Source organism: Mycetomoellerius zeteki, unplaced genomic scaffold (assembly GCF_001594055.1).
Source record: "Mycetomoellerius zeteki isolate Tzet28-1 unplaced genomic scaffold, Tzet1.0 scaffold91, whole genome shotgun sequence".
Taxonomy (NCBI): Eukaryota; Metazoa; Arthropoda; class Insecta; order Hymenoptera; family Formicidae; genus Mycetomoellerius; species Mycetomoellerius zeteki.
Genome location: NW_017257947.1, coordinates 1 through 16739, shown reverse-complemented (window position 1 = coordinate 16739; position 16739 = coordinate 1). Strand labels below are relative to the sequence as shown.

General features: G+C 31.9%; 3 protein-coding genes and 1 long non-coding RNA gene across 5 annotated transcripts; 2 read left to right on the top strand and 2 right to left on the bottom strand.

Moving 5' to 3' along the window:
• The first annotated feature begins 60 nt into the window (after window positions 1-60).
• On the top strand, window positions 61-3844 carry Coq9 (ubiquinone biosynthesis protein COQ9, mitochondrial). Its single transcript, XM_018460075.1, has 5 exons — window positions 61-130; window positions 2702-2896; window positions 3023-3366; window positions 3451-3669; window positions 3751-3844. Exons 1-5 carry the CDS (start codon window positions 79-81, stop codon window positions 3775-3777), a joined length of 837 nt encoding a protein of 278 aa, XP_018315577.1. The 5' UTR covers window positions 61-78; the 3' UTR covers window positions 3778-3844.
• LOC108730394 (glomulin) lies at window positions 141-2438 on the top strand. Of its 2 annotated transcripts, none has more exons than XM_018460072.1 (2): window positions 141-554; window positions 651-2438. In XM_018460072.1, the coding sequence occupies exon 2, from the start codon at window positions 661-663 to the stop codon at window positions 2428-2430; it is 1770 nt and encodes a 589-aa protein (XP_018315574.1). In that variant the 5' UTR covers window positions 141-554; window positions 651-660; the 3' UTR covers window positions 2431-2438. The 2 variants fall into 2 exon arrangements, with proteins under 2 accessions (XP_018315574.1, XP_018315575.1); XM_018460073.1 differs by having other exon boundaries at window positions 141-577.
• Window positions 3845-5809: 1965 nt separating the features above from the next.
• On the bottom strand, window positions 5810-7511 carry LOC108730384 (Suppressor of Cytokine Signaling at 44A). The gene is made up of 3 exons (XM_018460043.1): window positions 6969-7511; window positions 6287-6825; window positions 5810-6203 (listed from the first exon to the last, which is right to left on the bottom strand). The coding sequence occupies exons 1-3, from the start codon at window positions 7332-7334 to the stop codon at window positions 5837-5839; spliced, it is 1272 nt and encodes a 423-aa protein (XP_018315545.1). The 5' UTR covers window positions 7335-7511; the 3' UTR covers window positions 5810-5836.
• Window positions 7512-14445: 6934 nt separating this feature from the next.
• On the bottom strand, window positions 14446-16713 carry LOC108730388 (uncharacterized). The gene is made up of 6 exons (XR_001936974.1): window positions 16639-16713; window positions 15870-16200; window positions 15448-15806; window positions 15179-15328; window positions 14964-15115; window positions 14446-14770 (listed from the first exon to the last, which is right to left on the bottom strand). It is a non-coding gene; the product is annotated as an uncharacterized lncRNA (long non-coding RNA).
• Window positions 16714-16739: the final 26 nt, after the last annotated feature.

Sequence of the window (16739 nt, the reverse complement as noted above, 5' to 3'; positions counted from 1 at the left end):
TTCTAATCGCATCTCAAGAACATGCATGGTTTGTCGGAATTTTCTTAGCGATAAGAGTTTGAAAGGATATTCGGTGACATGGCGATGTTTAATTCGTTCCGCTTGGCACAGAGCAAATTTGCAGCGACCGGTAAGCGAATTGTTAGCGATGCTAACTTCCGTCCCACCCTTTGTTCTGTTTTGTCTTACCTTTCATTCCTACCTACGAAACCTTTTTTCTAGGAATTTTTTTTTGTCTTTGTGACTTTTCGCTGTCTTTTCAACTGCTCGCTCTCGATCGAATCTGATTATCGTTAGATTCCATTCTGTGCAATTCCGTGCCTTTTCGTGTTGAGAGTAGGAGGGTGCGTGACATTTCGTGTAACCTAACCTACGTTCTTGCGCGAAGACGTAACCTCGCTTAAAGACGCGTTTTCGAAAGAGACTCGTGCTTGATGTTTTCTTCTCAAGGGCGAAAATAAAGAATATATGTGTCTGCATATTTCTTTGATGAAAAATCTTGCAAACAAGTGACGAACAATAAAGGAGGAATTACTTGAGATCGACCCAAGAAGGCAAACACATATACATATAGAAGGTAATAGAAATACTTTTTTTAAAGAATAATATTATCTGCATGTAATATTTTTATGTGTTTTCGCCTTCGGCAGCTTTACCAAGATGACAGAAGTATTTATCAGCCGAGTTACCAACCTTTTGGACAAGTGCAAAACTGCAGAAGTTATACAGCTTTTGAAAGAAGATCACTTGACGACTGAAAATAGCTTATGCGGCATCATGTCTGCCATCGTTCCGAATCTCACGAACCCTGTGTTACAACATCATAAAGCGATGTTTGATTGCTGTTCAAATGTATTGACGTTTTTAACTGAGAATTGTGAGCCCACAATAGCCATAATAGAGTTCCCAAGATACTTAAAGCAGGCGAGTGACCATGTGAATTTTTGTACCATCTTGGGTGCAATACAGACCTGTTTGATGCTGGTACGGAACAAGAGTAAAACCATCGATTGGTACTTTGATGCGATCAAGATGTACCTTGAGGATCTACCACTGCCAGATGAAGTCGATGATCCAGAAGCAGCTAGTGACAGAATTGTAAATACATATAAGGCAATCATAGTATTTCTGGAACCATTGGTGCATGAGGCGATAGATATCAATTCTAAGCAGGAGAAAGGATCTCTTCTTGGAAATCGTCTCTTGAGTTTTTTTATTTTTCTGTGTGGAAAACCTTTTTGCTGTTTGAACAAATACATGAGTGAAGAAATAACATATAAAGAAATCACGGATAACATAATAACACAAGCACTTTACCTCACCGGAGATATATTATATTTTTTAGATACTGTTAGCAAACGTCAAAGAGAATCTACTCTTGTTAAAACGCTACATAAATGCCTAAAAACAAAGATTGAATCTTCTTTTTGTTCTACAATTTTAGATTGGAGTCAAAACATATCTAATATGGCTTATGCTAATTTTTATTTTTACGTAATTACCCAAGAAAATTATTGGATAAATGTACCACAAGTATATAATTTTTATTATATCCTTGAAACATGTGCATACTTTTTCAAAATACTGCTTAGTGAAGATTATTCAATCTCTACTGGATTGATTTTCATGGAAAATGTTATAAAACGTATTTCACTTCGCTCCTTAGATTCTGAGGTGTTGAGCCTGGAAATATATACAGAATTGTTTCAACCAATCATTAAAGTGATGATTTATTCTAATAGTGATGAGCAACGGAAGAAGGCAATACGCGTTTTTCAAGATTATATCGAGATATTTAGTACGGAAGCTAGATATACTATTATCTTGTATTTATATGAGATTGTCGAACATTCTGGCCTGTTAAGCTTTATCACTGGCATATTTAAATCTTCTATCATTGAATGTCTCGATTCAATTCCACGAAATCCTCAATTTCTCGGAAAAAATATGGAATTGTTATTGAAAAAAATTTGCAATCTACCTCATGGAAGTTCGTCTGATGTGGTAGAAATATCAGACGAAATCATTACTGCGCTGAACTTGCTGAGATTTTTGTTTATCAGAGATAAGAACAATGAAACAGGTATTTGGAATATGACAGATATGCTGAAAACTAATTATCTGAATCCATTAAGAGAAGGTATAGACTTATGCAGAGCACATTGGAGAGTGAAGAAAAAAGATTTGGAGCAACAGAAAAAGGATTTAGCTAAAGATCAAGATTATAGCAAGTTAATGAAGGCTCATATGGAAGTTACATTGACTATTGGTGGTGAACAATTACCAGTTATGCCGCTCCACGAAAAGATTTCTGTCTGCTATCAAGTGATAAATGGTTTGGATGTAATGGAAAGCATTCTTATACGAGTTAATGAATGTATAGATATGAATGAAAAATTTGTGAAAAAATCTGATGAATGTACTACCTGAATAGAAATAAAATCAACCATGAAAATGTCATACTATCATAAAATTGTAATTGTTTAAGATCGTAAAATTGTAATTGTTTAAATGTAATAAAAAATTTTTTAAGTTGAGTGTGTATTGTATTAATATCATATTTGTGATAAAAATTAAACTAAAATTGAATTAATTTATACTAATATTTATACTTACAATTCTTATGTCTTATATAACATATTTAATACGTATCTTATTATTATTATTAGATAATTTTAAAAGTAGATATTGATTTTATTAGGTTTTAGATGTTTATGGACTTCTAGGGCTTTGCTGGCCGATCAGTTTGAAAATGACAATAGAAAAGCAGAACCACAACAATTTACTCATGAGGAGAATGATGAGGAATATGAAAAAAATATTAAGTTAAAAATACTTGGCGCTTCTTTAAAATTTGTTCCTGACATGGGATGGAGCAAACAGGCTATTAGTGCTGGTAATTTTAATCATTTTTTATATTCTATTCTATCTTATAATTAATTTTTCTTTTAATTTGCCAAAATATTGCGTTATATTTACGTACAAATAAAATAAAATGATGTAATCGAGTATGATGCTAAAGGTGCAGAATCAGTTGGATATCCGGGCGTGATACATGGATTGTTTCCAAAAGGTAGTGCGGCTTTAGTGGAGTATTTTTACTCTATGTGTAACCGGGAATTAAATGAAATCCTAGAAAAAGAAGCATTAGCTACTAAAGCAGATTCCTCAAGTTTGCAGAAGACACCAGAACAGCAAGTTTATGACGCTGTAGAAACTCGGTTGAGAATGGTGATCCCTTACAAAAAAACCTGGCCACAAGCAGTGGCTATTATGTCCCTTCCACCGAACGTACCAACTGCTTTAGCAAATTTATTAACCTTAGTCGATGATATCTGCTACTATGCCGGCGATAGATCGGTTGATGTAAGTTATATCACTAATATTTATCTGTTAGTATAAGATATTGTTTGGATATGCTGTTTAAATAGAATACATTACTTTGATTAGATTAATTGGTATGCCAGGAGACTGATACTAGCGACTATTTATAAAGCTACTGAATTGTACATGTTGCAAGATAAAAGTGAAGACCACAAAGAAACATGGTTGTTCCTAGAGAGACGATTAAAGGATATTTTACAAGTACAGATAATGCTTTCCAGCTCGATTAAGCCAGATGAAGCTTTAAACCGTGTTACAGAAACAGCTTCTACTGTTTTTATAACGGTAGATTAATTCTGGTTGATTATAATTAAAATTATGAGCCATTTTTGAGAGATTGTACATATAATTATATTTTTGTTCTAGGCCCGCAATATACTCGGATTGCGTTAGTAAAACAAGGAATAAATTAATGAGAGAAGATTTTAAGAAAAGAGAGATATTCTGTAAATGTTTTCAAATAAATATAATTAAACATTTTTTAAAAAATGAAACCCTTCGCACAATAGGAGAACTATTAGAAATAAGAATAAATGTTGGATATTAAATAGAGAGATTAAATGTAACGTACAATGGATACATATAAGATATGACATATGATATGTTGTATATCTTATTTGTATCCATTGTGTGTCTATTCGTATTTTTTTTTATTTCTGTAATATTTAGGGGAGACTGGTTTAAATCGGACCGTGTTCCAAATAGGACCTTTTTAATTTAAATGAATACGGTTAAGCAGATTTGCGTACTATTTATAATGTAAAGTCCTTATAAGACACCGAACATGCGATAGCAGTTTGACAGTTCTCTGTCATAACATTCATAAAATAGAGGCAAATATGTATTTTCAGTCATCGTGTGAAAATTTTTTTAAAAAAGAAAATCCTTGTAAATCATTATTTAAAAGATGTTAAAAATTTGAAAAGTAATTGATTTAAGATAATTAAAGAGTAGAATTCAAAAATATCAAGCATTTCGTGATCACTTTTGCGGTTTATTGTAAAATTTGTTCCAAAGTTCAAAAGGACCCGTGTCCAAATCGGACAGTTCAGTGAATAACTTATAGGCCTGATTGTAGTACTGGTGATTGGCTGACCAGATCTGCTCCAAGCAATTAAATCAGTAAAATATCATGAGTCATCAGACTCAGATTAGTTGAGTTTTATTGATTTCAATTCTAATAATATAAACAGTCAGTATTTTCTTTTTCCGAAAACATTTTTATCTTTGACTATCAAATTGCTCGTTCTTACTCCATACTAAGAGAAATACATTAAAATATTTTAAAATTTTATCTAAAAATCCATAAAAATAACCGATGGTTCCAAATTGGACTGGAAAGAGCGTTTTTACATTTTCCATTATAGTTTAACACAGGTGAGAGATACGTTAAAATAATCTGAAGCAAAAATGAAGGGAATTAAATGATCTTTCCAACGATAGCTTCGATTTTACGATCGGACTTTATTTACGCCTTATAGAGAGCAGAAACTGCAAATAGGTCCGATTTAGACCACTCTCCCCTATTATTTATTCCTGTTGCTAATATTTCCTCCATTATGCACAGGGTCTTACGAGAGAAATTTATTTAATTTACGAGTACAGTAAATAATACTATTAAACATACCATTTAATTTTGTATTAAAAATTATTATTAAGAAAGGAACTAGTAGCAAATATAGCTAATTTATTTTACACAGTAATATATTTTAACAAAATCTGTACAATAAAATAGATAGTAAATCTATATTATCTCCATGCAAAATATAAAGATATAAATTGTTGATTACATAAAGCTATATCAACATTCTTTTAACAATAGATTAAAAACAATTATTCGTTTACCCTGCATATTATCATAATTAAGTAATCATATAATCGTCTGGAATCAGCTATATAAATATCTTGTTACTCTTTTACATTTTGCTACCATAATATAGTAGAAAAAGTTAAATTCTTCATCTACACACAATAATTAACGTATAGAAATTTTATTGCAAATTTCTCCTAGAATTATGTAATTTATAATAAATATGAAATTCTCTTTTAATTTAATAAAAATAATGTGTAATACTTATAAAAAACAACATTAATATTAATTTTTGAAATAATTTATAATTTTTATTTGCTTTACATTTTTGATATTAGATAATGATTTGAGAAAAATATTTCTGAAAATATTTTTGCAAAGTATGACATACTGAAAATAAAAAAAAATTCTCTTTTGTGTGTGTGTGTGTGTGTGTGTGTGTGTGTGTGTGTGTGTGTGTGTGTGTGTGTGCGTGTGCGTGCGTGTGTGCGTGCGTACGTACGCGCACACACATACATACTTTTGCTGCCATTTCATCTTATTGTTAGAAGTCTATTCTATACTATTTTGTTAATATATATCTTGATAAAAAATAATTTTATTATTAATCTCAACATTCTTTATTTCTTTATCTGTTAAATTTTAATAATGCGCTTCTTGGATATATCCCTTGATAGTTTTTGGCAAAGGCAACTTGTGTATATTATCTAATCTAATATATTGGCGAATAACAAAACGACAAAGATATTGCAGACTCCTTACTTGCGTGAATCTGCTCACTGGTTTCGTTAATCTGACCGGAAACGAAGGATAACCTGGATATTTTGGCCTCGAATAACAAATTACAGCGGACTGGCTGAAGTTCATGGAGTGATTTATTAAAGCAGCTACTGAAGTAAAGCCTTCATTTTCGGTACTTTGATTGCACAGAGAAAATAGGCCACCGCTGTGTTCCATTCGCGCATGCAACATCTTCCCAGATGATTTAAAGCTGAGTGTTAGGACATACCTACAGGTAATAATATAGAATTTTATTTAGCACGTATAAATATATAAAATTCTGCAAAGTCAAATTATCTAATGTATATGCACCTATCATCTGACGAATCCCGAACCAGAAATGCACCATCTGGCTCAGATATGAGTTTGGCATCAGCCTCGTCTCCCGATATGGGACCCCAATACCATCCATGTTTGCTTAGATTAAGCAATTCCTTTGCAAGACTCGCTTTAACTTTATGTTCGTTATTTAACGTTTCGTTCGTACTGCCAGGAACATCTGCTATTGCGTTAAGAACTGCCACTGTTGCATCAGAATAGGTAGGTTGCATCACTGTTGCTTCGCTGACAGTTGTAATGTTGCTTATCAATTTATTTTGCTGTCTTATAGGAACTTTATGAAGATTTATGCCAGTTATATCATATTGCATGCTATTAGTTTTATTCTCTTCGATGTGGCAGGAATTTTCAAGTATGTTACTTAATCTGGTTTCATACAAAAGCCTATCTGATGAGGCCTGTTCGTCATTTGAATGATATTCTCGTTTTTCACAAGAATTAAAAGACTTAATGACAGATATAACATTCTGCTTTGTACCAGAGCAAGGGATCGATGTCTCTATCTCTTTGTTCTGAAAAAGAATGACAAGAAGGAATTATTTTAGGCGAAACACAATCATCGTAGAAGAAGAGTAAAGAAATCTTACTCCAGGTAAAGGAAGGAATGATGAAGAAGAAGAAAAGTGAGAAAAAGAAAAGAAGGAAAAAAGCCTACCTTTTTCTTTGACTTGCATAGATTCTTCAGTAGCAAGTGTTTCTTGACATTACATACGAAATCAAAGAACGATAGTTTGCTGTTCGACGAGCCTCTGAATCTATGCTCCATCGACCTAGTGTCGCTCGTCAAGTCTTCCCTCTTGTACTCCTGATGCCGATTACTCTCGCACCGTCGGAGAAGCGTCGCGAGTTTTCCACCCGTGTTTCCACGCTTTGATTTCCGTCGCGCGCCCGCTTGCTCCGTAGCGGTGCCCGTGGTCGACTCCGGCTCCCTGTTTTGATCTATCATGTTCGTACGCGGTAGTGTCCGAGTTCTCGGAGCGAATTGTTCCACCCGCCGTTCCTGTAGCCGCGGTATTCGCATACGCCATCTATTTCACGCGGCCGGTGTGCTCGCGATCCTCGCGACGCTCGCGTCCGAGATTACTTCGGAATTTATCTCGAAAAGCAACGGATTGTCAAAAAATTCCGTCGGGCAGACACCAATGGAAGATGTCGCCCTTTTTGTCGATGCCGATGCCGCCTAGTACTCCGAGCACCCGACAGAGCACACTACACCTCCAGCGAAGCACATGCTAGATTTATTTATCGACAACGACTACGAATACGTTCCCTTATTGGCTACGTTTACACCGTGCATTTAGGCCGCGGCCTATACAATAGACGTCCTTGTTTATCCTGTATATTAGACAAAGACACCTATCGTGTAGGTCGCGGACTAAAAGTACGGTGTAAACGTAGCCACTCACTGCGAATACTGAAAATCTTATAGTTCATGTTATGTATATTATAGATTTTCAGTACTCGCAGCGAATAATAGAATGCAGCTAATACGATTTCTGATATTAGAGAGATTATATCAGAGAGATTTCAAAACAGAGAGATAACGAAACGCAGCCCAACGACGTAACCCAGTGAACACAAAGTTACATGTAACGTACCTGTTAGTTGTAATTTCCCACTCAACAATATGACCGTAACATAACACTTGTGTTACGTTACAGATATATCGTTGAGTGGGAAATTACAATTAACCGGTATGTTACATGTAACTTATGTTCACTGAGAATAGAATTAATAAATTTTAAAATAGAGAAAGAGAAAGTTAGATATATGTCCATGATTTGGCGATTCCTACAGACTTTACAAATAAGGATCCTTTTTCTTTCTAATTTTAGAAAAAGAAAAAGATAGAAAAGTATAATATAAATTAAAAATTATTTAAATATTATCTTGCAAATACAGAAATTAAGGTACATACATATTACTTAAAGTTGTAACAAAATTCTTAAAATCAAAATATTAATATAACGACAATATAACTTCACCGAGTTCTACTTAGATACTAAAAATGTATTCTGATGATAATTATTATACATGCTTATTTGTGAATAAACGATAAACGACAAACGACGATAAGGCTCTCTTTTCTTGCATGTACGCGATATCGGAAATTAAACTTAAACGAGATTATACCAGCATTAATTATTCATGATCGCGTCTCTATTTGACGTTTATATTATACTTTTGTACTTAACAACTGCTAGCTCTCGGATGGAGTATACATATGAATGTAAACGCTATACGCTAAAATAAATTATTTTCTTCTTGGAAGTTCGTCGGACCAAAGACGTAATCTACATATATATTTTCTTTTTTCATACACTCTTTTCAACAGTCATCCAATCGTAATCATTTAATTATTGTAATTCGTTTTGAACTTCCAAGATATGATTCCTTTTCTCGAGAAACGTCTAGTACCAGCTCAAGAAAAACTAAAATTTTTTAAGTGCGCAACATTTATATATCTTGAAAGCTAGCGTAATCCAATGAGCGTTCGAATACAACGAGCACAGCGAAGCATCGCGCTCATTGGCTGGTACGCAAATGGTGGGGCAATTCGCGGTCTCCTATAAATAACGCGTTTGTGAAGTCAGCACCCCAACATTGCAATTCCATAGTTCTGATTAGAGTTCCCGTTTTCTTTTGTCGAGACGAAGAATTTTCTATAATTTATAACAAGAGTTCCGCTTAATAACTATTTTTAAATAATGAGCCTATCCATAACTAATTTCTCGATTTCATATTATATATCACTGCCTGAGAATGCGTCAAAGGAGAATATTTTCATTTTTTAACTATATTAATTCTTTATTCGGTTGGTATATTGTTGACATTTTAAAGAAATGGATCAAATACAATATGGACTTAATATTAATCTCTTTAAAAATAGAATTTTTAAGTAGATGTAGAGAGATGAAAATTTAACATTCGGATCATTTAAAGAGCATCCGGAACATTTAAAGAGCTCTCTTTTTAAACTTCGGTTTTATGAACACAAGTTTAAACAGAGGTCGAACAAAAAAGTCAACACGTGTGTGTATATATATATATTGCTCAGTTATATAAACTAGAAATTACAGACGCGTATTTCCATTGTAAGAAGTTAAAATCAAAAATTTCTAATCTTTCCAAACAAATTATGGATAATGTTCCTAAGGTTATATATAAAAAATTTTTTTATACACAAAACATAGCATTAAATAGACGTTACAAAATACAACATAACAGACTAAACAGAAAATTTGATTGGTTGGTAAGGAGACACACTATGGACAATATTAAGGAAATTAACAACATTAATTACTTTTGGCAACATAACGAACAAACTGTGCATATTACAGATAACCAGAATTTACAAGTCAATGGTGTGTCTACTAAGCAGATTTACATTCCAAAAACCACTAAACAATACACACGCGGAAACTATTAACATTAATGTATCAGTGACAGCATATTAGGAAGAAAAATATGACATATTGGAATCGAATGGTAATTGGTTTGTAAATCTGAGCAAAGTCTCCATTCCACGAGAAGTACAAGCGTTGTTACAGCTGGGTCATAGGTTTTGCTTACCGTTACACAATGTCCAAACAGCTACTATCAACCTTATCAAAAATATAGAGTATAATTTTTAAAGAATAAAAATGCCTAATATTTCAGAATTAAGAAACAAGATTATACCTTTAATTAACAACATCACGTTAAATAAAATAGCTTGAGAAAAAGATATGGTCATTATATCTATCGACAAAAAAATTTATCAACAACAATCCAGACATTCTATTTATGCAAGCGGACAAGGGTAATATGGTGGTTAGAATGGACAAGGCGGAATATATTGTGAAAATGGAGACGATGCTCAGCGACAATAACACTTACATTAGTATTTCGCGCAACCCGGTGAATAGGATAATCACCAGTTTGAAGGATATATTGAAGAGATGGAAACGAGATGATTTGATTAGTGATGCTAAGTACAGATATCTTAACACTGCTAACTCAATTTTACCAAGAGCATATGGCGTGACTAAAGTACACAAAAATGGTTATCCGTTACGGATAATAATATATCATCTATAGGATGATATTATCCTTGCATAACCTGGCAACCTTTTTGCACAAAATTATAGTAAAAGGTTTGCCTTCAGCAAAGGGTTTCATTAGTAACAGCTTTCAACTTGCTAAGAATCTAGATAAACTAAAAATCTCTAATGACGATACTCTTTTTTCGTTAGATGTGGTTTCTCTATTCACAAACGTTCCAACGGATTTAGTGTTGGATGGTATCAATAATAGGTAATAATAGGTAATAAATGGCATTTGATGCAGGTTAACACATGTTTATCTAAGACAGAGTTTTTTAATGCGATTAAATTAATTCTCGACTCCACATTTTTTACATTCAATGACAAATATTGTAGACAATCCTTTGGAGTTCCCATGGGCTTTTCTTTATCTCCAGTATAATTGCAGACAATTTTACAAGACTTAGAGATATTTGCTTTTAATAGATTGACGACAGAGCCTTCATTTTATATACGTTACGTAGACGACATTGCATTAACAATTAACAAAACACACATTAACGATCTCTGTCTTACTTTTAACAGCTATCATCCACGTCTTAAATTTACACTGGAAGAGGGATGTGACAAGCTTAATTTTTTGGATTTAACTTTGATCAAAAAGACTCCATATTCCATGACTCCATATTCACTGTTACATTCGCATTGTCAAATTAGAACAAATTTGAGTTATTTTTAATCACTCCCGTAAGTCGCCATTGCTCTTACTAAATAAATCGTTAATTTAACTAAAACGATAGGGTTAAATATAATAATTTAACTCAGAAAATGTATTAAATTTGACTCAAATTTAATTCATTATTTACTAAATGCATACGTTAATATAACTCTTTGACTTAGTAAAAAGTAACTCATTATTGTGTTTTAATTTACTAATATTGTTAATCTAACATGTGTTAAAAAATACTCAGGTTTGGATTAAATTTTACATATTCTTATCGTTATTGTGAGCACATACTGATAGTTAAATTAAATTCTTATTCTAGTTATATGTACCTACAGGTTCAATTTATACGGTTCCATCGTATAAAAATCAACTATAATTTCGGATCGATTTATATTTTATCTTTTTCTAATTATAAGCATTAAAAAAAAATAAAAAGTAAATTAAACAGAGATTAAAGTTAATTTTTATACAGTGGAACTGCGTAAATGGAATCTATAGATACATATAACTACAATAGAATAAAAATTAATTTAACTGTCGCAGTATTATATACCCATAAAACGATAAGAATTAAACAATAAATTATATCAAAGTTATTATTAGCTTTATATTGTTGGAACTGGATCTTAATAAATCATACAATTACATTTCAACGTAGTTTAACTAAAAAGTAATATCAATGTAAAAAGCAATAGCAATATATATATAATATATATTTTACTTCTTAAAATTATACAAAATAAACAAATACAAATTATCTTTGAGAGGCTAAATAAAAATTAACAATTACACGAATATTTTTATATTATGCGTACTACACATCTTTAGTCGAACATACTTTGTTTAGTAAACATATATAATAATTTTTGTCACCAATAGTAAATGATTTACGTACCCAATAAGTTCTAAAATCATACAACGCTGATTTCTTTATATATATGTAATCTTCTGAATAACGCACAACATAAGCATGAAAATGATCATCAAAACCAAGTGTTACAAATACATGACAATAAAAATACATAGAAGTACCAGATACATAGAAGTATCAGATAGAAGACGAAGATACAATTTGAGTTATAACACCGAACAGTGGTAAATTTTCATTATGTGAAATTAATATTAAAAACTTCACCAGTTCTGTACATTATATTCTGAACTTTTGCTGGTTTTGCAATTGTAATTATTGAATCAACAGTTAAATTCTCTGTATCAAATGTTGCTTTCAAGAAAAGTTCATGGTTTTCCAATAAAGCCACATTTTTAACAGTAGTGCGTTGTAACTCGGCCATATTTGCAGATTCTCCAAAACACTTTAACTTCCCTAGAATTGCAGCCTGTTTAATTTGATTCCTGTATGCAAGCGTTTTACTCACATTAATGAAATTACCACTGGTAGCTGCCATTTTCTTAAAACTAAAATGCCTGTTTTCATTATGCATGTTCCAGTACCTGATAGGAGGACCTAATTCTCTTATAACTCGGGGATAATATACAAGAAAGTGTTGTTTTGATGTCAAATGTCGCTCAGGAAAAAGAAATAAAAATAATTGATGATGCTCGTGAATCATCTCTTGTAATAAAAACGTTTCACTTACTGAAATACGTGGGGCCATAACAATATCGAGAATATTTAATATAAGAAGATATAAATGTCAATAATTATTACCTATTGGAATTTTGTCACCTACGAGTAAAGGTAATATTTTAATTAAGCACCACATTTGAACTGCGCTTTGCCCCGTTGAACCACCAGGCTTATTCAGTTGTTCTTTTGTTAATGCAGTTGGTTTGTTCTTAATATCACAAAAACCATAATCGAAATTTTTCAAGCGAGCATTTAACAAAGATAAAGTGAAGAACTTGTCAATCAATATAAACTGTCTTAAAATAAGTCTCAATTCTAATGATCCCCAACCTTCAAATATATCATGCATACAGTCAACTGTAAAGTTTTTCGTAACATGCGAATAACCTAGTACATTAAGGCAACAACTATCATTAATTCCAGTTTCAGAAACGGTCTTGATTCCATTTAATACGTCTGCCAGTTGTTCTCGGTAACTTTGCGATGTCCTTTCAAATTTAGCAGAAATCTCTATAGTACATGACTTCATGTCATTTTTATGTAAAGTATAAAATCTATAATAATAATTACCAGTAAAACCTTCCACCAAATAATTTTTGAATTCCTAAGTTATCTCCAGTAAATTGCCATAAAATAAATTTTAGATTATGTTCAACGCCATTTTCATAGATTGTTATGCCATCTCTTTTTAACTCTTCCAATTCTCTAATAAGAGGCTGCAAAATTTGATTGTAACCATATTTCTTAACGTCAACTGCATAATGTATATTACAAAGAAAAATATTTTCGAGATAAGACATATGTGTAATAGGCAAATCCTTTACTGTAAAATAAATAAGGCCAAGTTTATGAATTCCAGTTTTTGAATTTAAAGGATTTGCAACTTCAACATCATCTATGTAAAACTCTAATGCTATTACATTATCATCAGTAGACAGAATTTCATGATTTCTGTAATAAGCGCCTTGTTGGATATTAATCATTTCATTAATTTCATTTTTAGCTCTTCGTTTATATTGCTTTACAGTGTTCAAAACACCATCAGAAGAAAAAAAATTTATGAGCATTTCTTTTAATGGAATTTGTTGGAATGTTTCTTTCACTTGTGTTAAACACATCCTACCTGACTTATATCTACTTTCATAACGTGCTCCTAATTCAACTTCTACTGGTGCTACATAAGTTGACCAATTTTTTGCTAAGTTCTCTAATTTTGTTATAGTAGAATAAGGCTCTAAAACTTGTGACAAAATATAAAATTCTTGTAAAAGATTGTTGTATTGCTCTGAATCATTATTCTCAATAAATGTATCTATTGTTCTTTGTTTTAAGTAAAGAATGCAGTGTGACATTAAGTCTGACGTCTTCTGAATACTGTTTACGGCAGCAGTGACTGTAACATTTTCTTGTGCTAATAAATCAACTGCAGTGCTGTGCAGTTGCATTTTCAACTCTTTCAATAGTACATTCTGACATATTGTCATTATTATTGTAAGATTGAATTGTATCAGAAACTGTAAAAGAATCTACAGTGTCTGCTCTTAAGTCATTAGTTGTCAAATTATGTGTGGAAATAACTTTTGATTGTTCATGAATACTGCTAATATTATGATAATTTTTACAATATCGAATAAAATTATACACTTTCATAAAGATCTGGTAACAATTATTTTCAGTACACACAATAACTTCGCCATCTCTAATACCGTGGAATAAACGAATATGTCTACGTAATGTTTCAGTTTGATGAAAGGTTTTTGTACACTTTGGACATTTCATGATTGTTCTGAGTAACAAAATAGCTGCGCTTTTAATTCTCGTACAGAAGCTGGAATATTCTTATCACTAAGAGTACCAGTTTTATAAAATACAACATCTAAAAAATACCATACATTTTTGCAGAATTCAGAGTAATGTATGTCACAAACAAAATGTATTTTAAAACACACGTCTACACCTTTTAAAACAGTTGGCACGTTAATGGCATGATTCTCTACAATGACAAATATTTGTCTTGGTCGAGATTCTTCTCCAGTGAGTAGAATAAACGGTTGCTTTCGATGCTTATCTGATCCTAAACGATCATTAACAAGGTAGTAATCCAAATTTGTTGTTTCCTAGAAAGAAATATCAGATTTACCAATGCAAAATTGCATAATATGAATAATAATTGCTGATAATGAGTGCAGTGCCGATATACAGTTTGTGTAAAAAAATGTTTGTTTCTGAGAAAAGTATTGTAGATGTTAAATATAATTTTGATAACATAAATTATAAATCTCACAAAATTATGAAATATTTAATACTCACAGGAACAACATCGATAAAGTGCAACTTAGAAATCTGTGGAGTTGGTTTGATCCTCTTAACAGTTTCCTTTTTATCTCCCTCTTTGATTATAAATACCATTTGAGGAAGAAGAAATGGAAGCAATTGCAATGCAATTATGATCCGGTCAGAATCTGTTTTCGAAAATTATATGAAAACCAAAATTATTTTAAAATCTGAAATAATATTTTATTAACCTTGCGCACTTAATTCTTGTGCAAGCTTTGCAGCTCCTGTACGACCACAATTTTTGGCTTGAAAGATTAATCTTTGGAAAGTAATCCGAATTCATTACAAAGAGAATCTTCTTGTTGTTGTGAATATCGTCGTACAAATTCTGCGTCTATCTATAAAAGAAATCAAAAGATAATACTTAAGTATCTGTTGCTCTCTCTCTCTCTTTCTCTCTCTCTCTGAATAAACCATTATATTTGATATAAATACAAATAATTGTGTATATATTTACAATTTCTACATCTAACAAACGAGGCCAAGCGTCAAGAATTTCCGTAAGAGTATGTTTCTCTTCAAAAATAAAAATGTGTCTCTTGCAGCTGCAGTATCGCGCATACGTTCAATTACAATAGATTTTGGCGTAGAGTTTTCTTTCAACCATTGCTGCATTTGAAGAATATGTTGGCTAATTGCTGTGTTTTGTGTGGAACACTCTGTTATCTCTTTACTGCAATCATCACTTTTTTTTTCTTGTGCGATTTGATTCCAAATGCTGCTTTATTCCCAGGACTAAGACGTTTTCTCCAGTTTCTAATTCTGTCTTCTACCAGATGTCGCGCTTTTATTTTGTCCTTCATAAAACCACTGTTTCTATATAAATTTTAATTCAGTAGTTATGATAAATTGAAAATCCATAAGCTTTTTGTTACTTACATAAGCTTTTCCCTCATGACCTTTCAAAGATGGAAATTCTTTTATAATTAACTGTGCCAGACTGACTTTCTGTGTTGTACGAGGGAAAGGTCCATATTTATCAGTGAGTGCCGAAACAAACAGTCGATTAATTCGTTGTTTGTCACACCAGCCAATTTGTTTGCGTTCTGTTAGCAAGGACAAGATATTTGGATATTTCTTTTGCAATATTTGTCTCAGATCAAGGTCAATTTTATTCAAAGACATATGTGCACAGAGAACAGAATGATCAGATGATGATAATGAACTGGCACTTGTTTCAGGTACACTTATTATTTCATCAATATTGTTACTGGAAACAACAGAACCATGTAAATCGAACTCGAATAATACTTCGTCTTGTAATGACTTATATTCAGCTAATAGCTTTGCAAATTTTAATCGTGGACCGGCTAGTGGAATAAGAATCTTCATTACATCCATGTCTAACAATTTAAATGATTCTCCATCAATTTGTTCTCCTGTTAAGAGAATCTAATTTAAGAATATTATATAATTAACATTTTTTATTATTATAATTAAAACATTTCACTTAATTTACTATAATACATTATGTCACACTACTGATACAATTAATCTGATACAATTAATCTGACGTTATATTATTCGAAAACGTTTACAATACAAAAAAAATTCCTCATAATAGTAATATCAAAGAAGCTATTAACTGCATTAGTACGATATATAATATATAAAATATCAACACTGTTAAGTATATTTTGACACTTACGACGAAAATTATCTATAAAATCTTCAAATCCCCATTCTTTAAGTTTTGTAGCTACGACGTCATTCATGGTGTTGACCTTAGCTATTATCTGCGAAACAATT

Coding starts and splice junctions, on each gene's coding strand:
- Coq9 (XM_018460075.1), top strand. CDS start 79: ATGGCGATGTTTAATTCGTTCCGCTTGGCACAGAGCAAATTTGCAGCG. Junction 2,897..3,022: donor CAAACAGGCTATTAGTGCTG/GTAATTTTAATC, acceptor ATGATGCTAAAG/GTGCAGAATCAGTTGGATAT. Junction 3,367..3,450: donor CCGGCGATAGATCGGTTGAT/GTAAGTTATATC, acceptor TACTTTGATTAG/ATTAATTGGTATGCCAGGAG.
- LOC108730394 (XM_018460072.1), top strand. CDS start 661: ATGACAGAAGTATTTATCAGCCGAGTTACCAACCTTTTGGACAAGTGC.
- LOC108730384 (XM_018460043.1), bottom strand. CDS start 7,334: ATGCGAATACCGCGGCTACAGGAACGGCGGGTGGAACAATTCGCTCCG. Junction 6,826..6,968: donor TATGCAAGTCAAAGAAAAAG/GTAGGCTTTTTT, acceptor ATTCTTTTTCAG/AACAAAGAGATAGAGACATC. Junction 6,204..6,286: donor CGGGATTCGTCAGATGATAG/GTGCATATACAT, acceptor TATTACCTGTAG/GTATGTCCTAACACTCAGCT.